Genomic DNA, 22,543 nt, shown 5'->3' with positions numbered 1-22,543 from the left:
GTGCTTCTTGTATGCTACTTCCTATCATGGGCATGCTGATTTTGCTAGAGATTCTAAAAAAAAACTTAGTCCTTTGGGGGACCTCTTTCTGTAAAAACTTTCTTATAACCTCAAAATTTTTGAGAAGAACTGTTCACCAAAAAAAGACTTCCTTAAGATCACAATACAATTTTCCTCTGATTTTTCTTTTTTTTCTCTCCCCCATGCTTCATTATTTTATAGTTATTTCAAAACCTTGTTCTGCCTTGACTCCTTTCTCTTCTATGAACTCATTTCTTTGTGCCTTAACTTTTGTCTGAAATGCTCTTTCGAGTTTTCATTTCAGCGGGCTTGTTCTAACTTTTGCCTAAGCGTCCCTTTCGGGTTTCCCACTTAGCGAGCTCTCTTTTTTTCTTTTCTTTTTCTTGTTCTTTTTCTCTTTTTTTTTTTTTTTTTTTTTTTTTTTTTTTTTTAAATTAGACAATCACCAAGGCATTCATATCAAGCAGCTATTCTGTCATGCTCACAAGACAATAAGTTAAATCAAAACAATGTAGTTCAATTACTTAATCTTTTGATGTATCCCTCAAGACACAAACATTCACAATCATAATTAAATAAAACATATTCCTAGTTAATGCAATAAAAGCTTTTTTATTTATTCAGGTACACCATTAATCCCTCTTACATTTAGTTTTACCAAATTTTCAACTTTCCAAAATTAGAAATAAGTTTTATAACCTACTGAATGGCCTTTTTATGTTTTCCATCAAGATATTCTCTTATCTCTCCTTTTGCCTAGATCACCTTATGCAGATTCTCAATCTAGCATTTTTTTTTTCTTTTTTTCTTTTTTTCTCTTTTAACCCTTACTTTTGCCTAGACCGCCTTTTGTAGGTTTTCAGCCTAGCGGGCCTATCTCATACAAAGTACCATTTGAGCCTGTCTAAATTGACTGATTCTTGAAATTCATTCCTATCCAGGTCTGATATTCTTACTGTTGCAAGATCTTTTTGACTATGTATGGACCATCCTAGCTTGGGTTAAACTTTCCTCTTAAATCATAAGGGACGGGTCGAGCTTGTTTCAAAACCATGTCTCCCTCTTTGATCTTTCTTGGCTTCACCTTCTTATTAAAGGACCTGGCTATCTTCCTCTAATAAGCCTGCATATGATACAAGGCTCACATTCTCTTTTCATCAATCAAAGCAAGTTCTTCATATCTCTTCTAAGTCCACTCATTTTTTAGGATCTTAGCTTTTAGCATCACTCTTAAGGATCTGATCTCTTGCTTAATGGATAGCATTGCTTTAGTCCCATACGCTAAAGAGAATAGGGTTGCCCCCGTGGATGTCCTTGCAGTACTACAATAATCTTAAAGAACATAAGGGAGTTTTTCAGGCCAATCCTTATATGTTTTGAACATTTTTTCCTAACTAGAACCTTTCCATTAATATGGAGACCACACATTCCTGCATGTACTTCTTTCATTATTTGCTCAGTCTTTTTTTTCTATCACACATAAGATTTTGTAAAATTACCTCTCAGCTAAAGTAAGTTAAGTGGCTAATCTATAAATTATTGCTCTATCTCTTTTGTTGGCTTATTGTGAGTATTCTCTCACTTCCAGAGACCTCCTTATGTCTTCATTGTAACACCCCTATTTGTATAGCCTAGTATATTTCACTGTTCCGGTGACCGGAGTCGGTCCGGACAATTAAGGAAATTAGAACCACACTTAAGACAACTAGATAAACCATAAACACAAATAATTAGTAATTTCCAATTAGTTAAGTATAAACAAGAAAAATAGAACATAAGAAGTTAAACTAGCCGAGAGTCACAGTGACGGGTGACCTTCTTGGGAAGGACTGCGAAGTCGTTTTAAACTCAAATTTCGAACCGTAAAATGTGACGCTGCGATCCTTAGGACCCTTACAAACACAGTGGAAAAGAGAAAATCATGAAAAAGAATTGTTAAGTCAGTCAAATAATTAGGTCAGGGAGCCGAAGGAAATATTGAATTATTTACAAACTGGGTTGAACCGGCGAAGGGCAATTTGGTCAATTGACCCCGAGAGCTGACTCCTGACCTGACTGTCAAATAAAATCAGAGAAAAGAAAATTTCGGGATCAAGAATTAAATTAAAGAACTATTGAAGAATTAAAGAAAAAGAAAAAGAATAAAAATGAGACTTATTACATCATGATGATGACATCATATAAGATGTCAAAATTAATTTTAATTTTTCAACCTTTTTGACCAAGTCAAATAGCTAAAAAAAAAAAAACAAAACAAAAGGAAAAGAAAATAGGATTATGACATCACCCAAATGACATCATGCATGACATTAAAAATAAATTCTATTTAATTTAATCTTTGACCAAGTCAATTATGTGGCATGAAAACAAAAATTCAAAAAGATTTTTTTTCACTTCTTCTTTTTCTTATTCCCGTAGCTCTCTCCTCTCCCTCTCTTCTTATTTTGTTCCACCATTAAAGCTTAGATTTAAGCTTCTTAAACTTTAGATTTCACCCCCTAATCCTTGAGAATAATTATAGAAACCATTAAATTGACCCTCAAGAAGAAGATTTGGAGCAAGAAATTAAAAGAATTTGAAGATTTGAGGGAGATTGAAAAAGCTTCAATTAAGGTAAGTTTCATCTTTTAATTTGAATTTGAATTGAATTTTTAGTATAAAATTGTGGTTAAACAAGATTTTAATTGCATAAAAACATGAAAAATTTTCATGTAGAGGGACTAAACTGATTTTAGGCCAGCTTGGTTATGAGGATGATTTGCATGAATTGAATGGTTTGAAAGGGGTATATAAACTTTAGTTAGTTGAATGACTATGGTTAAAGGCATGGAATCAAGTAAATGCAAAAATTAGTGTGAATTAGGGTTTGGACATTAGGGTTTAGGGACCAAAAATGTGAAGAAGTGCTAAATGATGTCTTTGACATAGTTTAAGGAAAGAAATGGCCATTTGTGACCTAATTAAGTGTGTTAGAAGTGTTTGAATCAAAGTCAAATTCGGATTGGGTATGCACCATGACCAAAAGTCAACTTTGAGGGACCAAAAATGAAATTTTACAAGTCCAATTGATATGGGACCAATTGGTGATGAAAATAGGCACTAAATGACACAATTTTCATTTAGGAAGCATGCCCAAAAAGTGACTAAAACCTAGTGAACAAATTGATCAAAGTTGAAAAATTGCAGGCTGCCTCTGCACAAACTGACCAAATGAACAGTATTTGTTCATTTGGTCATAACTCGAGCTAGGCAGGTCAAAATGACCTGAAATTTTACTAGTGGTTAGATGAGATATAGACCTAAAACTTTCATGATGAACACAAACCCAAATTATGCCATTAACCCACTCAAATTACTGAGCAAAGTTAGTGACCTGAATCTGCAGAACTGCAGATTTGCCATATGAACAGTAAAGTTTCAATGGCTGTAACTCTCTCTAGAAAACTTCGATTTAGGTGATTCTTGAACCTATGGAAACCTAAGACATAGTAGAACATTTCATATGAAGAAAATTAGACCAAATTATGGACTTAACTTGATCAAATTGCTGAACGAAGTTGGAATCAATAATCTGCCATAACAAAATTATGCAGCATGAACAGTAACCGTAATTTGGGTATAACTTGAGCTAAAAAACTCTAGTTGGAGTGATTCAAAAAGGAGAATAAACTTAAGACAATAGAAAACATTTTCTATGAAGAAAGTTTTGCCAAATTCCAACAGTAAAAGGACCAATGAAACAGTGCAACTTAGGACTTCAAAATTGAAAATTTGGCAATTTTGCCTAAAAGACCTAAATTTTGAGAAAATGACCAAAACCAACAAGTTTGGTAACCAAAATGTGGTATGTGGGTGAAGTTGGAATTCCCATACCTATTAAGCCTTAGAAAGTCAACAATTTGACTTGAATAGTGTAGTAAATAGTAACCCGAAATACAAAATTTCAAGAACGTCGAGTTAAGCGCGTTAGAGCTAGGTAAAAGTGAAGCTAAATTTATTTTGGATTTATTTTAAGTTCTAATACTGAAACATTGTAAAATTGTGTGTTTCAGTTGGAAAGAATACCGGGAAAGAACCCGAGGAACCGAGTCGAGGCCAAGAGGCGACTCGCTTGAGGTTTGAGCACAACATGTAATTTTTGTAAATTATTTGCTGCATATTGTTTTGAATGATTTGAAAAAGTGAATTGAGACATTATTTATGATGCTTTAATCGAAATTGTTGAAAGTTATTGTGTATATTTGAAATGACAATGTTTAGCAAATTGTTAAGATAAGTTTTGAAACCACAGTATCATGACCATATATTTGAACACCTCACTAGCACGACTAGTGGGGGTAGTTAGTTTCAAATTTTGATTCCTTCTCTGGAGAAGTGTTGAGGTGTGTCAGTAGAAGAGGATGTGAATGGATATCCATATATTTGAGCTAGTTAGCCTTGTGATGTGATTTCTCTTTAGCCTTTGGCTATTGAGATTCTATTTGTTTTGAATGGCATGATCTAACTGTGAGTTTTATGAAATGTGATTTGACACTTCAAAATGAAATTGTTTGGGATTAAAATCTCATAAATTATGTTTTGTGTTTAACTCGCATGCTCAGTTCAAATTTTCAATAAATGTGATTTTATTTCGGCATAAAGATTATTTTAGTATGTTGTGCACCACTGAGTCCTAGTACTCAGCGATAGCTTTTATTACTGTCGCAGATATAGAGACTAGAGGAGCAGCAGACTGAGCTACTGAGGATTGAGGATCTTCCTGCTTTGAAGCTATCGGGTATAATTTATACCCTGATTGTAAATATTTATTTTGATGTATGTAATGCACAGAAATGTATGGACATGTGAAAATGGGTCTTGAGCAGCTTGTACAAAATCTGTATAAAATTCGTAATAAATTTTAGTTTGGATTTTCTTAATGTAAATTTTTGTATGATGTATATATAAATTATTTATCTTTAAAGAAATATGAATGTATGAAATTGATTGACAGTACCTTGAGGATTATTGATTATTAAACTTGAGAAATTGATTGAAATGATTGTGGAGTTGTTGAAATTGATTGAGTTTGATTGTGAAATTGAATTAGTTGTTGAGAAAATTATTGGAAGTGCTTTTATTTCAGGTATTTGAAGAACTGTTTTCTCAAAATACAGATGGAACTCTGTCAAAATTTTTATAAAATTTGTGAAAAAATAAAATGAGCCAAAAATATTAACTAGTTTTAATTTTAACTAAATGTTTTAATTACTTATTAGAAAATGCTCACCACTCATCAAAAATAAGAAAATTGTTTTAAAATCCCTTGTAGGGTACTTAATGAGTTATCGGTAGGTGAAGTTCGATAGTTCATTAGGTATTCTATGGGATCATGTTATGCCTTACAGAGGGGTAAGGTGTGACATTCATACCATTTTCCTTCTCCCTTTAGGTCCACATGTGCTATTACTAATCCTTCATAGCACAAAATTTTACTCCTCATTAGGATAACTAGCTAAGTTAACTTTTGATCACTCTTTTCCTATGGGGATACCAGTGTGGCTTGGGAATCGGCCATCTGATTTTAAGCTCAAGGTATTTGCTTCTTAGTACTTTGTTAACAAGGCTATAAATTTATCTCTTTCTTCTTAGGTTAAATCTTCAACTAACTTAATGTCTTTAGGATTATTTGGTGCACCCAAATTAATAGAGATCGATTTTGATGCATTAATAGAAACTGATTCTTAATGATTATGAATGCCATGCATATGCTCATTAGAATAAACATCAAACAAGTAAGCAAAAGGACTGGTCAAGTTATTGATCTTTGCCTCAAAATCTTTATCAAGTACATCAGAATTGGAAACATCAGTATCACTACTGTGAGCATTACAAAGGACAGACTCAAACTTACGGATGTAGCTTTAGGTGCTTAGCTTTCCATGCAGTCCTTAGATCAATGGTCCTAATTTTCCGCTTTAGCACTTTCACATATAGTAACCCCTAATCATATGTCCAGGTAATTGCCCCACTTTTTCAAGAACTTAGGAGGCTTTGGCTCTTCTTCCTCTTCAGTTGGCTCATAGCCAAAACCATACCTCATGATCTGCCTTTTCATCTCAAGAAAAGTCACCAGGCCATCTATATGTTTTCCTAGGCCTATGCCAGAAAAAAACTTCATCCCCCTCATTATAGTATCTACTTTTGAATCCATCCAATTTTCATAGATCCCAACAACTTAAAAACCATACATAGTTAGAGTTGAACCATCTACTTGTAATGTAGCTACTTCCCATCAGAATTGGTCACATCCAAAGGACCCTCATCATCACTAGAACTATCCCAAATGTCAATAACCATTATAGATTGAGGTTCATCAAGCTTCTAGATGGGTTGGGTAAGGTCAATAATTCAATCAGGGTTATTCAAGGTTGGTGGAAATCATGTAAAGGCTGGTAAAGGTAGAAAATTATGGTTAGGCATAGGGCCAGTGCAAATGTTTGGTCGTGTTTCCGGGTCGGTTATCTTTTTGGCATCAATTGGGTCTTGGATCACATGCTTAAGCTGGAAGAATTGGTTGGTATCATGATTATGAGTTTGATGGAACTAGCAATATTGATTGATATCATGGCTATGTGGGAGTGAATTTGGTGGTAGTCTGGGTTCTAAGAGCTGTAGGAGGTCTTGAGTTTTGAGACGCTCACAAACTTTGGATAAGGGTTGGTTGAATTGAGTAAATCTTCTTGGGGTGTGAGACACAATTTGAACCTCAATAACTTTAATGCCATTTGATTGGCCTACCTCGGGGCCTCTTTCTAAAGTTGACCACAATTTTCTCTTCTAGTTCAAACATCTTGGCATTCAATATTTCATCAAGCACGGCCATAGTTGCTTCCATCTTAAGTAGTGCAGGTGAAATCCTTACTAGTCTCTTCCCTTCCCTAACCCAAGTGACCTGATTGGAAGTCTCTTTGGTGTGTTTTGAGGCTATGTTTGCTCAAAAAAATAGGATTTAAGAGTTAACCTAAGTATGCTATGTACATGAATGCAATGCATGAATGGACCATTTTTTCCTTTTTTTTCTTTTTTTGCCTTTAATTTTACAAAATCAAAACCGAACCACACCAATAGAACCAAAATTGAACAAAAACCAAACCATATAAACTGAACTAAGATTGGACCAAAGACTGAATCAAAACTGAAAAAAAAAATCTCCAAAACTGAATCTTCGCCCCCTTATACCTTCAACTCTCACGCGCAGGGTAAGAAAAAAATTCTATCCTAGGCTACGGTACACTAGACACACCAACAGGGGGTGGTCTAGGACAATCCTTCCCTCACAAACAAAGGATTTATATCCTTAAAGTGTAACCATAAGTAAGCATCCACTTGCTTAACACGGATTTTGAGATGGACTTGGGCTTATACACATATTGGGTTTATGCATAGGCCTAGGTTCATCTCAACTACCATTAAAACTTATGGTTTGAACAGTAAGGTTATAAATCCAGCACAACAAAAATCTACGGGGTACCTAGGACTGAAATCTATGGCTCATGGGCTTCATCGGGTAGGAAAAGGGTCACCCATGCAAGAGCTTGTTTATTAAGCACAATGGCCGGAGTTGTGGCTCTTTTATATACTCGAAGGTACAGGCATGGGGTGCTAGCATTCACCAATTCGTCATGGCTCGAGTAGAACTATGGTCTCCTTGGCTAGTACTGACAGGACTAAAAAGGGTAAGGGTGATCCATGTGATAGTGTAGTGCAATGCAAAAAGTTTAACAGAGGAATAATATTAGACTAATAGAAACATGTTGGAGTAACTATCCATTTAGTCCCCAGTGGAGTCGCCAAAGTGTGAGGGGGGGGGGGGGAAGGGCGTGAGGCGTAATAACATCCACTAGAATTATATAAAATGCACTACGTAATACCCAGGAAAGATGGTGGAGTCACAATGGTCTCACTTAAGTACCACCTCCTTAGACAACATTTCCTAAACATGCACTACATACAATCCTAATCAAATCAAACCACTAGTAAGTACCGTCTTCCCATAACACTACCACGGTACTAAGGATTTATGCCACGAATGCATAGATAGGCAGGAGTCGCCACCTAGGTAATAACCGAGCCATATTCAGTATTTCTTCCGAGGGTCATGGATGCCAACTTACTCTTTGCACAGTTTCCACAACTGTCATTACCATAGCCCAATGTCTAGGTTCAGGATAATGGGTACGTAAGGGGAAGGTGTTAGGCACCCCTTACTCCTGGTTTAACCTCATTAATTCGAGTGCCAATCCTCTACTAATGTTTCTAGAAGTCTTATTTATTATTCACTTATTAAACTTTATCCTAAAAATGCAATTCTAATCCTACACACATAAGTAATTCACAAAAGGGTTATTGTTTACAAATAATTTCCATACATAAGTAATTCCTATATATGGGGTTGCTAATTATTTAAATGATATTTACCAGATGACTAAAATTAATTTATTATTGAAAATTTAATTTACAAACAAATTCAATTTCAAATAACCCTAAGTTTCTATTTTACCTAATTAATTAATTTTTTACCAAGTTACCCTAAGGATAATTAAATTAAATTAATTATGTACATGTGTAATTTATTCTAATATCATATAAGGCCCAAACAATTATAACCTAATAAAGATTTCTAACATATAAATTTATTTTATAATTACCAAGTATTAAATTAAATTTATTTTACATGCCAATGTTAGTTTAATTTACAAACAAGATTAATTTTAATTTACAAAGTATTTATTTAAATTAATTACATGCAAAAGTCAGTTAAATTAAAAACAAAGTTAATTTTAATTTACCAAATAAAAATCCTATTATTACTATAATTTCATGCCAATGGTTATTCTAGGAATTTAAGATTACTTACTTGTTAGTAATTGCAGTTGCCATTGGGGCAAGCTACCCTTAAAAAAGGGTCTTCTCTTCTAATATGCCAATGATATCCCTGGCTTATTCCCGTTTAGCTCCACATAAGCTCCACGAAAATACCTAAGTTGGAACTTACCTTAGGGCTACTTACCAATTTTGTTTGTAATAAAAATAAAGAAACTAAAAAGTAAAGAAACTAAAGAAAATAAGAAAATACTAATAACAATTTATATTGGATTCCAACTCTAGTCTCCTAAGGGGTTAAAATTCCTAATTAGTTACAACTACTTAAGGGTCCAGGTCTTCTAACATGATCCAAACACTTCATACCACTTCTTGAATTAAGAGAACTCAGAAAAATAAATCAAATATCAATTAGAACTCAAGAACACACAAGAACATACATAAATATACAATTCTAAGATTCCGGTAGATTGACAGTAGCAAGAAATTTGATTTTTGAAAAATAGTTAGACATGCCTAAAAATCATAAAAAAAAAATTACAATAGATAGCCAAAACATCATACAACATCATAAAATTTATAAACCAAACAAAACCCTAGCCGAATAGTCTATACAAATCGTAACTTTTTCCAGTAACAGAATCACACTACTTTTTTGTAAAATTCATAACTCACCAACCATAACAGATATGAATACGAAACTAATTGGAAAAAATTCACAAGATTCCAAACTTAATTTTAGACATCAGATTTACATAAAAATATTAAGAAACAAGGGAGATATGGGCTCCACAAGTCGGGTATCCTGCAAATCGGATTTTACAGAATTCCTAACTTCAAATAGCCATGACTTACAAAATATTAAAGCTTTTTTAGTGATTCTTGAGCCTAAAATTAATAAAGCTTCGTGTAAAATATGAATATAATTTTTTAAAATTTTTTACAGATTCAAAAAATAACAAAAAATAATAAAAATATGAGAGATAGAAAATTAAATATGTGCAGATTTGTGTATCCCCTCAAATTAAATATGATTACATGATACACATGAACATGCAAGATAAATTAAAAGACAAATAAGCATAGAATTAAATATTATAGGGCATAGATCTTGAAAAGAAAATAAAATAACTAACTTTCAAGAAATATCGCGAGAAAGAAAGAATAACTAAAAAAATTTTAACTATTTCTCTCTTTAATTTTTTTCCTTTTTTTTTTTGTCTTCTCCTCCACCTTCTTTCTTTCATTCTCTAGTAGGGTATTTATAGGGCATTTATAGGGTTTTGGGAGAGAGGTGTGATAGGGTTTGGAGTCCTAGAGTGATAAAGTTCAGATAATTTAAACAACTAGGATTGCAGAATTTGGGTGAGACTGAGATATGGATGAGATGTTTTAACCAATAGGAAGAGAGGGAAAGGGGAAGGCACCAATAGTGGGTGAGGAAGAGGTGTGGTAGGGTTTGAAGTCCTAGTATGATAAGGTTCAGATAACTTAAATAACTGGGATTGAGGAATTTGGGTGAGACTGGGATATAAGTGAGGTGTTCTAACCAATAGGAAGAGAGGGAAAGGGAGTGGCACCAATAGGGAGTGAGGAAGAGAGTGGGACCAAAAGGGGAGAGAGAGTTTATATGGGAGAGGGATAGAGAAAAATATATTTTTTTATTTTAATTTTCAAAAAATAAATTAAATGGGTCATATTTAAAATTCATAACTAGGCTTTCTTAGACTCATGAGGCTCAATTAAACTTAATTAGGTATATTTAAAAACTACCCATATTAAACTTAAACAAAACAAAATTTTATTTAAATTTAATTAAATTCATTTCTAAAAAAAAACATATTATTATTTTTTTTTCAAGATCATGCCGTGAAATTAATAATTCAATTCCATACCTCCAATTATATCTTACAGTCATATAATTTTTCTATCATCGGGTTTCTCAAGGCCTTAATGCGCATACTCATAATAAATAATAAAATAAGGATCTACAGTTAATAAAATTATATTTTTAAAAATTTATATTTTATCCCAAATGACCTTAGATCTACAAATGGTGAGACCCAAAACAACTCGAATCCACACCTATTTGGCTTCACATGTTTGTCATCTCTAAATGAGTTAACTCATAAATATATAGAATATTAATAAATTTAAATTCCCCTTAGTTGTTGTAAATACACATGAAAAAATTAAATTTGAATTTAATTCTTTAAATAAATAATTTAAATTTAATAGAAATTTCATAGAATTGAATCAAGTCAATTTTTATAGAGTCAAACTCAAATAATTGGAAAGGTACTTAGGATATGTTTGGCATCACTGTTGAAATTACTGTTGAAAAAAATATATATTTTTTAAATATACTAGTTAAAGAGTATTAAAAAATAATTAAAAATTAAATTTGATAAGTTTTAATTATAAGAACACTAAAATAACAAAACAGTTATTTTCAAACTGTTTTTTTCAATAACATCTAAAATGATGCTTTTATTTAGAAAAGCAGTTTTGACTTCCCTAATTTAATGCCAAACAAACACTTAATCTTTATTATACTGTGAATTGAATTGATAAATTATAGTGCATTTTGCATTTTATGCTTAAATTATAACCACTTATATTTAAAAAATTATAAAATTTCAAGCTTAAATAACTCTAGCTCAATGATAATTATCTTCAAAAATATAAAATTTAGAGTTTAAATTTCATTTAAATTTTAATTAAAAAAATAATAATGATAAACAGATTGGTTGACATCTAATCGAAGATACCCATCTATATGATTGTATTTGACACATGAACAACCAAGCCTGGGATGAGTATTACATGTGGTTAACATAATAATTTCCATATCCTCCACTTATTTTGATTTGAAAGGCAAAAGGTTCAATTTTTAACCCATTTTTTAAAAAATTTTTTATTTAAATTAATTTATAAATTTTAATTTAAATTTAATTTATTCAAAAATTAAAATTTATAAACTAAATTTCTTAATTTATATTTAAAATTAAGAATTTTTTTTATTTTACGTTAAATTTTTTATTTATTAATTTAAGTTAAAAAATAAAAAAATTTAAATTCTTAATTTTCTTTATTTTTAAATTAAATGGAGATTAATTAAAATTTTAAAATAATTTAAACAAAAAACTAAAAATATGTTAAATTAAACTTCTCCTATAAGAATACAACTCAATTCAACTTAACTATACCTTTATCCCAAAAATTTGGGGTCAGCTATATGAATTCTCTTTCTCCACTTTAAATGATTTTGGTTAAATCCTCGAAAATGTGTAATGTTTCTAGGTCATGTTGTACTACTCTCCTCCAAGTCAGTTTAGGTCTACCCCTTCTTTTCTTTCTATCTTCTACCCCAATGTGCTATACTTGTCTAACTTGAGCCTCCGTATGTCTACGCTTCACATGACCAAACCACCTCAATCTCTCTTCTCTCAACTTATCCTCAATTGGTACCACTCCTACCATTTCTCTAATACTCTTAATACAAACTTTATCTAGTCTAGTTTGGCCACTCATCCACCTTAACATTTTCATCTCCGCAACTCTTATCTTAGACACGTACGACTCTTTCAGTGCCCAACACTCACTACCATATAACATGACCAGTCGTATGGCTGTACGGTAAAATTTTTCTTTCAACTTATTGGGAATCTTATGATCACATAAAACTCCCGTGGCACGTCTCCACTTGAACCATCTGGCTTTAATCCTATGACTAACATCCTCCTCACATCCCCCATCTACTTGAATGACTGAGCTGAAATATTTAAAGTGATTACTTTGGGACAGTATCACTCCATCCAAACTAACTCCTTCTCTATCACCAGTTCGGCCTTAACTAAACTTGTAATGCATGTATTTTGTCTTCATTCTACTTAACTTAAAATCCTTTAACTCTAGAGTACTTCTCCAAAACACTAGCTTTCTATTAACTCCTTCTTGCGTCTCATCTATCAGAACTATATCATCCACAAATATCATGCACCAAGGGATACTCTCTTGTATATGTTTCGTTAATTCATCTAAAACTAATGTAAAAAGGTAAGGGCTTACAGCTAAACCTTGGTGTAATCCAACTGAGATAGAAAAATCTCTTGTGTCCCCTTCCACTGTGTGCACAATAGTAGTTGCTCCTTCATACATGTCTTTCAACACTTGTATGTACCTAATAGATACCCCCTTTTATTCTAACACTCTCCATAAGACATCTCTTGGAACACTATCATCAGCCTTCTCCAAATCGATAAAAACCATGTGTAAATTTTTCCTCGCATCTCTATATTTCTCCATCAAGCTTCTAATGAGAAAGATCGCTTCCATAGTTGAATGACTAGGCATGAAGCCAAATTGATTGGGAGACATAGAAGCATCACGACGTAGTCGATGTTCCACAACTCTCTCCCACAACTTCATAGTATGGCTCATGAGTTTAATTCCCCTATAGTTTGAGCAACTCTGTATGTCTCTCTTATTTTTAAAAATAGGTACTAAAATACTCGTACTCCATTCATCAGGCATTTTCTTTGAATTTAGAATATTATTAAATAATTTAGTTAACCATACCACTCCCATATCTCGCAAACACTTTCACACTTCAATTGTATTCCATTAGGTCCACAGGCTTTACCTACTTTCATTCTCTTAAGTGCTTCCTTTACTTTTAAAGATCTAATTCTTCTAGTATAATTCACATTCTTTTCTATTGCTCTGTATTTTATATTCACGCTATTACCATTTTAACTATTATTAAAGATATCATCAAAATAATTTCTCCATCTTTCTTTAATGTCCTCATCTTTGTTCAACATTTTTTCTTCTTTATCCTTAATGCAACTAACTTGATTGAAATCTTGACATTTCTTTTCTCTTCTCCTTGCTAATCTATAAATATCTTTCTCTCATTCTTTAGTTTCAAATTTCTCATATAACTTTCTAAAGGCCTGCGCTCTTATTTGACTAACTGCCTTTTTTGCTTATTTCTTTGTTATCTTATACTGTTCATATGCTTCATTATTATCACACTTAGGTAATTTCTTATACTATTTTCTCTTTCTCTTTACTGCCTTTTATACTTTCTCATTCCACCACCATATCTCTTTTGAGGGTGGTCCATGTCCTCTAGACTCTCAAAGTACTTTTCTAGCTACTTCTTTAATCTTTGATGCCATCTGTATCCACATATCATTGGTCCCCATATCCAACTTCCATGCTTTGGACTCGAGAAGCTCATTTTTGAACTTCACTTGCTTTACTCCTTTGAACTCCCACCACTTTGTTCTAACTACACTATTTCTTCTAACCTTACTTTAATTGTTCCTAAACTTGACATCCAAGACCACTAACCAATGTTAACTTGTTAAAGCCTCTTTCGGAATGACCTTACAATCCTTGCATAGAGCTCTATTTGTCTTCCTGGTTAAGAGGAAGTCAATTTGGCTTCTATGTTGCCCACTTTTGAAAGTCACTAAATTTGACTCTCTTTTTATAAAGTAGGTATTTACTAGTATTAGGTCGTATGCCATAGCAAAATCCAGAATGCTTTTTCCCTCCTCATTTCGATTGCCAAATCCAAAACCTCCATGAACATTCTCATAGCCTTGCCTATCACTTCCTACATGTCCATTCAAATCTCTATCGATGAAAACATTCTCTTCATTCAGTATGCTTTGCATTAGATCATCCATATCTTCCCAAAACATTTGTTTACTCTCACTATCTAGTCCTATTTGTGGGGCATAAACACTAACTACATTTATTGTTTCTCCTTATAGTACTAACTTTACTAGTATAATTCTATCTCCTACTCTTTTCACAGCTATTATAGCATCTTTTAACGTCCTGTCTATGATTATGGCCACACCGTTCTTATTTCTCTCCTTTCTGGTAAACCACAGTTTGTACCATGAATTACCCACTTCCTTACTTTTCTCTCATACCCATTTAGTCTCCTGAATGCAAGCAATATTCACCCTTCTCCTTTCCAATGTATCCACAAGCTCCATTAATTTTCCTATAAGTGATCCAATATTTCAAGTACCAACCATGATTCTCCTCCTGTCATGTTCCTTTCTAATTGATCTCCTTCTATGATATCTTCTATTGTTCTCTATGCCTATCTGATGTTCTATTCTACTATCTGTTCTATTATCTGTCCTATAGACTAACTTCTTTACCCACACCTGTCCATGATGTGAAAACCCTTGCTCATTTAACACCACACCCGAGCGCCGGCATGGCGGGTCACTTTTGGTGAACGCCCTACACCCTTGCATATTTCTCACTACACTCGGACTCCGATGTAGCGCGTCGTATGTAGAGGACGCCCCAACGTTTATATCATTTGAATCCATATCATAAGATGTGGTGTAATTTTTACGCTGCTTATCACCTACTCTTTTTTTATTCGAGCTTGGGACCGACTAAGTCCAAACTACTTAGGCGAAGTTCTCCTATAAGAATATAAGGTGAAATTATAAAATGACAAATAAATAATAATTAAAATAAATATATAATTATTATATTTTTTCCAAAAAAGATATATGTAAAATGATGTAGATTTTTAGGACTCATTTACATATATATTCTTTTTTTTTAATAGATAAATGAAAGAGCGGATAGAATCGGGGACGTAATCCAAAATTTATTATACCTTTATCACTGAATTAAAGCCAAGCAGCGTATATATGTATTCACTTATTAAGATATATATATATATATATATATATCTCCGCCCATTATTGTACTGCCGTTATAATTTCTCCAGACAGAAAGCGTCATCATAAGTTTCCGTAATTTATGTGCAGTATACGACCATGTGACATGTCAAGTCAGTGTTATCTTCAACTAGGACAAGAAATTGCCTTCTTCTCTGTCATGCAGGTGTTGCACGACTCCCTCGTTTCTTGCAGAACAATTTCAAGTCCATTAACATTCCCTGAAACTAGTTGTAAAAACTAATTAAAATGGAATAAATTACTCCAAATTTAGGGTGCCCGCTTGAGAAAAATGGAACAAATTAGTCCAAATTCTGCTCCTCTTCATGTCACAATCTTCCCTTTCCCAGCCCAAGGCCATGTAAACTCCATGCTTAAACTAGCTGAGCTTCTTGGCCTTCTAGGCTTAAAGTTGCCTTTCTTAACTCTCAATACAATCATGAACGTCTAGTTCAGTTCACAGATATTCAAGCTCGTTTTGCTGAATATCCTGGTTTCCGCTTCAGGACTATATTGGATGGTCTTCCAGATCACCCACGTTCAGGTGATCGATTCATGGAGATGTCTGAATCAGTGAAATTGATAGCTAAGCCTATCTTTAAAGACATGTTGATTACGATTAGTCCACCTTTGAATTGCATTATAGGAGATGGAATCATGGGACCTGTTATTGATGTTGTTGCTAATGAACTTCAAATCCCAATTATTCATTTTCGTATACTATTGGTGCTTCTTGCTTCTAGGCTTATTTCTCTCTACCTCGGGTGATTTTCGCCAATCAACTTCCAATTTTAGGAATGTGTCTTTTTCCTTCGGTCTTTGATATTTTGAAGCTTGAGCTATTGTATTACATGACAGGTGCCCGGCCATTAAGTCACTAATCGGATGGCAACGTATTTGTCTATATTAGATGTGCCTGTACGTATGAGTTTTTATTTTCTTTAATGTGAAAATTGTCAGGAATCTTTTGTCCACAGTAGAAAAAATAACAGGTACACCTAGCCCCGGTCAAGGGCAGTTCGCCCTGGAATCGGATTGGTTTAAATTGGATTAAAATCAGTGAAAATAATGATTAATTTGACTTATTCGAACTAAAACTGTATTTTTCATATAGAAGATAAAAAAAAATTGAAAAAATAAATCTAAACTATTGAACCGATAAAAATTGAATTGAATTATATTGATTAAATCCAAATCAAATTCAAAATCTGAATCAAAAGTGAACCTAAACTTGAATCAAAACCGAAATCAGAATTGTGGAAGAACTTTAGGGGCAAGTTTAGATTCATATTCCGATGAAGGGGTACCAACAGAAACAAACCGTGCCAGGCCTAGGGACACTTAAATAATTCTGTCAAAAGTTGAGGCTTTTGGATAAATTTCAACAATTATTCTTGAATTTATATTGTTGTGATATTACAATTTTTTAACTTTAAAATGTAATATAAAATCTTCTAAATTTTTAAATTGTGCATAGTAAAATCTCTCTGACATTCAATTATTGAGTTTTTAGTTAGAAACTGATATCAATAGCTCTCACATGCGCTTAGTCTATATTTCTCTCTCCTCTTTTATGCAAAGTGTAAAATTATTCTATTTACGTATGAAAAATTATTTTGCCTATAGAGAGAAGAATAATTCAATTTACGCATGACTTAAGAGAGAAAAAAGAAATACTGACTATACTCCATGCTGAAATTGTTTTATGTTGCATTCTTAAGTTGAGGGGGTTGTAATATTACAACTAAATAAATTCAGAAACCATTGCCAAAATTTATCTACCCAATTTTACTTATTATATTTGAAAACGTGCTGGTTAAAGCTTATTTCAAGTTGATCAATATTCACGGAACTGAGAACAAACTTCTAGAGGCAAAAATGGAACAAAGCTCATCAAATCCTGCTCCTCCTCCTCCCCCTCCTCGTGCTGCTACTCCTCATGTGTTTATCTTTCCTTGCCCGGCCCAGGGCCATGTGAATTCTATGCTCAAGCTAGCCGAGCTTCTAAGCCTTGCTGGTCTTAGAGTTTCCTTCCTGAACACAGAACATATTCATGAACTTCTGACCCATTCCACAGATGTTCAAGCCCGTTTTACCAAGTATCCAGGATTCCAATTCATGACCATACCTGACTGTCTGCCTGTAGATTACCCACGAACGGGTAACATAATGGAAGTGATTACGTCATTGGAAGTGAACAGTAAGCCAATTTTCAAACGACTTCTGATTGAAACTAGGCCACCAGTAAACTTTATCATAGGAGATGGGATCCTGGGATCTCCTCTTGATGTTGCCGCTGAGCTAGGAATTCCAATCTTTTGGTTCCGTACAATTAGTGCTTGTTGTTTCTGGAGTTATTTTTGCATTCCTGATATGATTGAAAGCTGCGAACTTCCCATCAAAGGTAATAATCTATGTCTCCAGTGTTTCCTTCTGCAGGAGGAACAGGTGAGTTTAATATCGTTAATAGATATTTGATAATAATTCTAATTGTATAAATGAACAATTATTTGTTGAAATTGAAGGAGAAGAAGACATGGACAGACTCATAACAAAAGTGCCAGGCATGGAGAAGTTTCTCCGGTGCCGAGATCTTCCAAGTTTCTGCAGAGTTAGCGACTTGACGGATCCCCATCTCGTTATGGTCGTGAACGAGACAAGGCAATCCCCTCGAGCACAAGCCCTCATCCTCAACACGTTCGAAGACCTGGAAGCACCAATACTATCTCAAATCCGCAAACACTGCCCAAAAACCTATACCATTGGACCCCTCCACGAGCTCTTGAAAACTAAACTTAGAAGCATAAAGACACAAGAATCATCGTATCAATCCTCGAATAGTCTCTGGGAAGTGGACAGAAGCTGCATCACATGGCTGGATACTCAACCTTCGCAATCTGTACTTTACATAAGCTTTGGAAGCATTACGGTGATGACAAGAGAGCAACTCATGGAATTTTGGCATGGTATTGTTAATAGCAAGAAACGATTCTTGTGGGTTATAAGGCCTGACTCTGTTACTAATAAGGATGGTGATGTTGAAAAAATTCCTGAGGAGCTTCAGGAGGGACCAAAGGAAAGGGGATACGTTGTGAAATGGGCACCCCAGGAAGAGGTTTTGGCACATAAAGCTGTTGGTGGGTTTCTAACACACAATGGATGGAACTCCACCTTAGAGAGTATAGTGGCTGGCGTGCCTATGATTTGCTGGCCTTATTTTGCAGACCAGCAAATGAATAGCAGGTATGTGAGTGAGGTTTGGAAGCTAGGATTGGACATGAAGGATGTGTGCGATAGAAGGGTTGTGGAGAAGATGGTGAATGATCTGATGGTGGATAGGAGGGAAGAGTTTGTGAGATCAACAGCTAGGATGGCAGAGTTGGCAACAAAGGGTGTGAGTGAAGGTGGGTCCTCTTCTTGCAATCTGAATCGTTTGATTGAAGATATAAGGTTGATGAGCAGTGTGCAAGCACATGATAATTGACAGAGAGCTGTTTCTTCCCCTGAAGTGTGGAGCTCTACTTTTATGTTTCAGAGTTCAAGAATAAAGCAAGCTAGTACTGGTAAAAATCCTGCAGATAAAAATTGAATTGAATTGAATGGTGTATTGAAAGTTGCAGCTTGTAGTTGGCTAGTAATGATTTGGTATTATCTCATATCTATCCTGAAAGCGACACGGAATGATTCCAGGCATCCTTTTCAAGTTCTGGAAATTTGTGTTTGTGGTTTGCTTAATTAGTTTTAATTATCAGTCATCAATTTATTAGTGTTTACTGTTTAGTGACAATTATATGATAAATAAAAGCTCCGCTTTCAGATTCCTATTGCTAAATTCCTTTGTTGTTCATGTATGATTGCGAGTTGATTGCAGCAATTGAGCAGAAACTGTGAGAGATTTTTTTTTTTTTCACCCTGAAAAAATTATAATAACACTGATGTGAGTGGTTGGTCTTGAACTGGAGCTGGTTTCATTTGACCAAGGAAGAAATAATTAAAAATCTAATAATAATTTCACCTGGTGTATATAAAATTCAAACTAACTCGATGAATTGATCCAGTGAATCAGCGATTTGAAAATAAAATTGAATCAGTTTTTTCATTGAATCAAATAAAGAATTGACTTGAAAAAACCAGATGATTTAGTGACTAGTTGACCTCAATAATTTAAAATATTTTAAATTTAAAATTTTTTAAAAATATTAGTTAATAGTTAAAATTTAAATTTATATTTGAGTTAATAAATAAGATATTATTTAGCCATTATTTTTTTATAATTAATATAAGAAGTTCTATAAAATGATACATTTATTTTTTATTTTTAATATAATTAATATTTCATAAATATTAATAAAATAGCTATTCATTTATAAAAAAATATTTTTATTTTAACATATTAATTATAAAATTTGAGAACAAAAATATTTGAAGTTTAAATATAATATATTTCTCTTATAAAATATAAATACAACCTAATAAATGTTGAATTATTGCTTCTAAAAAATAAAATTTAGTTGATTAAATTTATTTAATTATATTAATAATTATAATATTTAATATATATATATATATTTAAACATTAATTATTAAAATATATATCTAATTATTGTTTTAATGATTTACTAATGTTGATCTATTAGTTAAATCAATAATTTATTGATTTAATCCTTTAGTGAGCCTTTAGTGAGGTTAAACTCCCGATCGAGTTTAATAACTATGATCATAAATGAAAATTATGAAATGAAAAAGTAATAAATTAAAGAAAACAAATCACAAATAAAAAGGAAATTCCAAAATCTTTCGCACGCTAAATTTTCTCTCCCCACAGGTTTAAAAATAAATAAATAAACTTGAGAAAACAACCACACAATTTGTAATTTTTATTATATATAATAAAGCCAATGTAAATAATTTCAAACTTTGCAATTTTTATTTTGATCCAATTTTGAAAATTGTTTCAATTAATGGAATTTAACTTAAATATAATCAAATTCATGAAATTAAAATTATAAAATATCAATGAAATCTTTTAATTAAATTTTTAAATATATTATATTTGAAATTATAAATAAATTAGGATCTACTTGAATATATGTTAAATAATGAGGTATTTAAATTTTATATATATCATGTTAAAAAGTTTATAATTTTTTATTTGAAATACAAATACAAATCTTCAGTTATTTAAATGCATACCTATCCCCACATAGTCTCAAATTATACAAGATGATTGTTATAAGGAGGAGTATTATACGAATACCCTATAGAGATATGGTAAATTAAACCCAATATGAGCTACATCTATTCGATTGAGAAATTGTTCCTCTAAATATGATTTTCATTTTATTCTGAATTTATAAATTAACAGGACACATCTCTAGAATTATAAACAAGAAGTGAAATCATACCAAACAATATATATATGTCCAATGGTTATAAATAGAATGAGCTGTATATTAAATTAAAATTTTTATTTTTAAAAGGACTAATTTCGAATTTTAATATTAATAAAAATTGAACGGATATGCTATGCTCATCCGATATCCAATTTCAACTCTTTCTCTTCCACACACACATGTATATATAAATAAAAGAAGATAAGTTGACATCAAATCTGTCACGATCTAAAATTCGGAATCGTGACGGGCACATAATTTAAGTATTCTTAAATCATGCAAGCCTTATCAGAGTATCTTGAATGAATATATTGTCACTTACTAATCCCAAAAATAGCCAAAATCTAAAAAAACAAAATGCTGAATAAACATCATAAATATCCCATAGGTAAACTGCAGAGTCTCTACAGATTTCAATAAAAACTTAAACTGTTCAATAAACTAAACTAATTATTAGCCCGAGAAAACATGAATTCGGGCATACTATGAGAACAAATCAAAGTTGTCCCTCTTCAGAAAATGGACTGAATATTGGATCAGCTGCATAATTCTACTAATCTGAAATAGATAACAGACAGAGAAAATGTGGTTTGAGCTAGATGCTCAGTGAATGATAATTATAGCACACAACGGAATAGGAACAGGCAGACACTTGATTAATTTCACAATTTTCTATTCAATAACATCATGCTCATGCTGTCAAAATCATTAATAAAATAACTTCATAAAACATATAAATAAAAGAAATTCATTCAATAAAAATTTTATGGTACAGTGCACTAGGGTGATGATACCCCACATCACCAAAGGCCAGATGGTAAGCACGCTACCAGATATTAGATACCTTCCTCCTCCTTCACAGATATCAATGCATATGATATTGCAAACCATAAACTGCAATGATGCATAACTCGACAATGCAACCTAATACCGTGATAGTCCACACGGCGGGGCCAGATAACAGAAACAGATACTGGGCACAGGTATCAATTCAAAATAGAAAATCAATTTGTACAAATCAATCAAAATCAATAAAAAAATTTCAGATAGCAAATAATAACTGATAGTGCAATTCCAATAGTGTATTTCAATAGTTTCAGAGAGTCAATAAAATCAAATCAATCTCAAATTAATTCAGTAACACATCGGTAGTTTTTATAGTCAAATATCAATCAATATAAATACATTAAAGGCCTGTTCCCGAAATCCTAATGGGTCTAATGCAGAGATAGTTGACAAAATCAATTATTTAATCAAAATCGAAATAAAATTCAATAGTAAAATAAACTCTAGAAAATCACATATAAAATAATTGTTAAAATATTGATTTAAAATTTCATTTAATAACAAACTTAATACTAAGAAATTTTAAAAGGGACTAAAACGGTGTCATGTACTATAATTACCACTCACCTGGAACCTCCAAGATAATAGTTATTTCAATTGAAGAGAGAAAATTTCAACTGACTGATTGAATATTCAAATCTCCTATACACTCAAAATATTAAAGAAAAATATCAAATAATAATAAAA

The 22,543-nt window shown here is 32.6% G+C and overlaps 1 protein-coding gene across 1 annotated transcript; it reads left to right on the top strand.

Moving 5' to 3' along the window:
* The first annotated feature begins 17,324 nt into the window (after nt 1-17,324).
* LOC110661276 (7-deoxyloganetic acid glucosyltransferase) lies at nt 17,325-19,449 on the top strand. The gene is made up of 2 exons (XM_021819871.2): nt 17,325-18,021; nt 18,143-19,449. Exons 1-2 carry the CDS (start codon nt 17,496-17,498, stop codon nt 19,099-19,101), a joined length of 1,485 nt encoding a protein of 494 aa, XP_021675563.1. The 5' UTR covers nt 17,325-17,495; the 3' UTR covers nt 19,102-19,449.
* The last annotated feature ends 3,094 nt before the right edge of the window (nt 19,450-22,543 follow it).

The sequence above is a fragment of the Hevea brasiliensis genome, chromosome 14 (assembly GCF_030052815.1).
Source record: "Hevea brasiliensis isolate MT/VB/25A 57/8 chromosome 14, ASM3005281v1, whole genome shotgun sequence".
Lineage (NCBI taxonomy): Eukaryota > Viridiplantae > Streptophyta > Magnoliopsida > Malpighiales > Euphorbiaceae > Hevea > Hevea brasiliensis.
Note: the sequence above shows the minus strand (reverse complement) of the source record. Positions and strands in the feature narration are given on the sequence as shown.

Coding starts and splice junctions, on each gene's coding strand:
- LOC110661276 (XM_021819871.2), top strand. CDS start 17,496: ATGGAACAAAGCTCATCAAATCCTGCTCCTCCTCCTCCCCCTCCTCGT. Junction 18,022..18,142: donor CTGCGAACTTCCCATCAAAG/GTAATAATCTAT, acceptor TTGAAATTGAAG/GAGAAGAAGACATGGACAGA.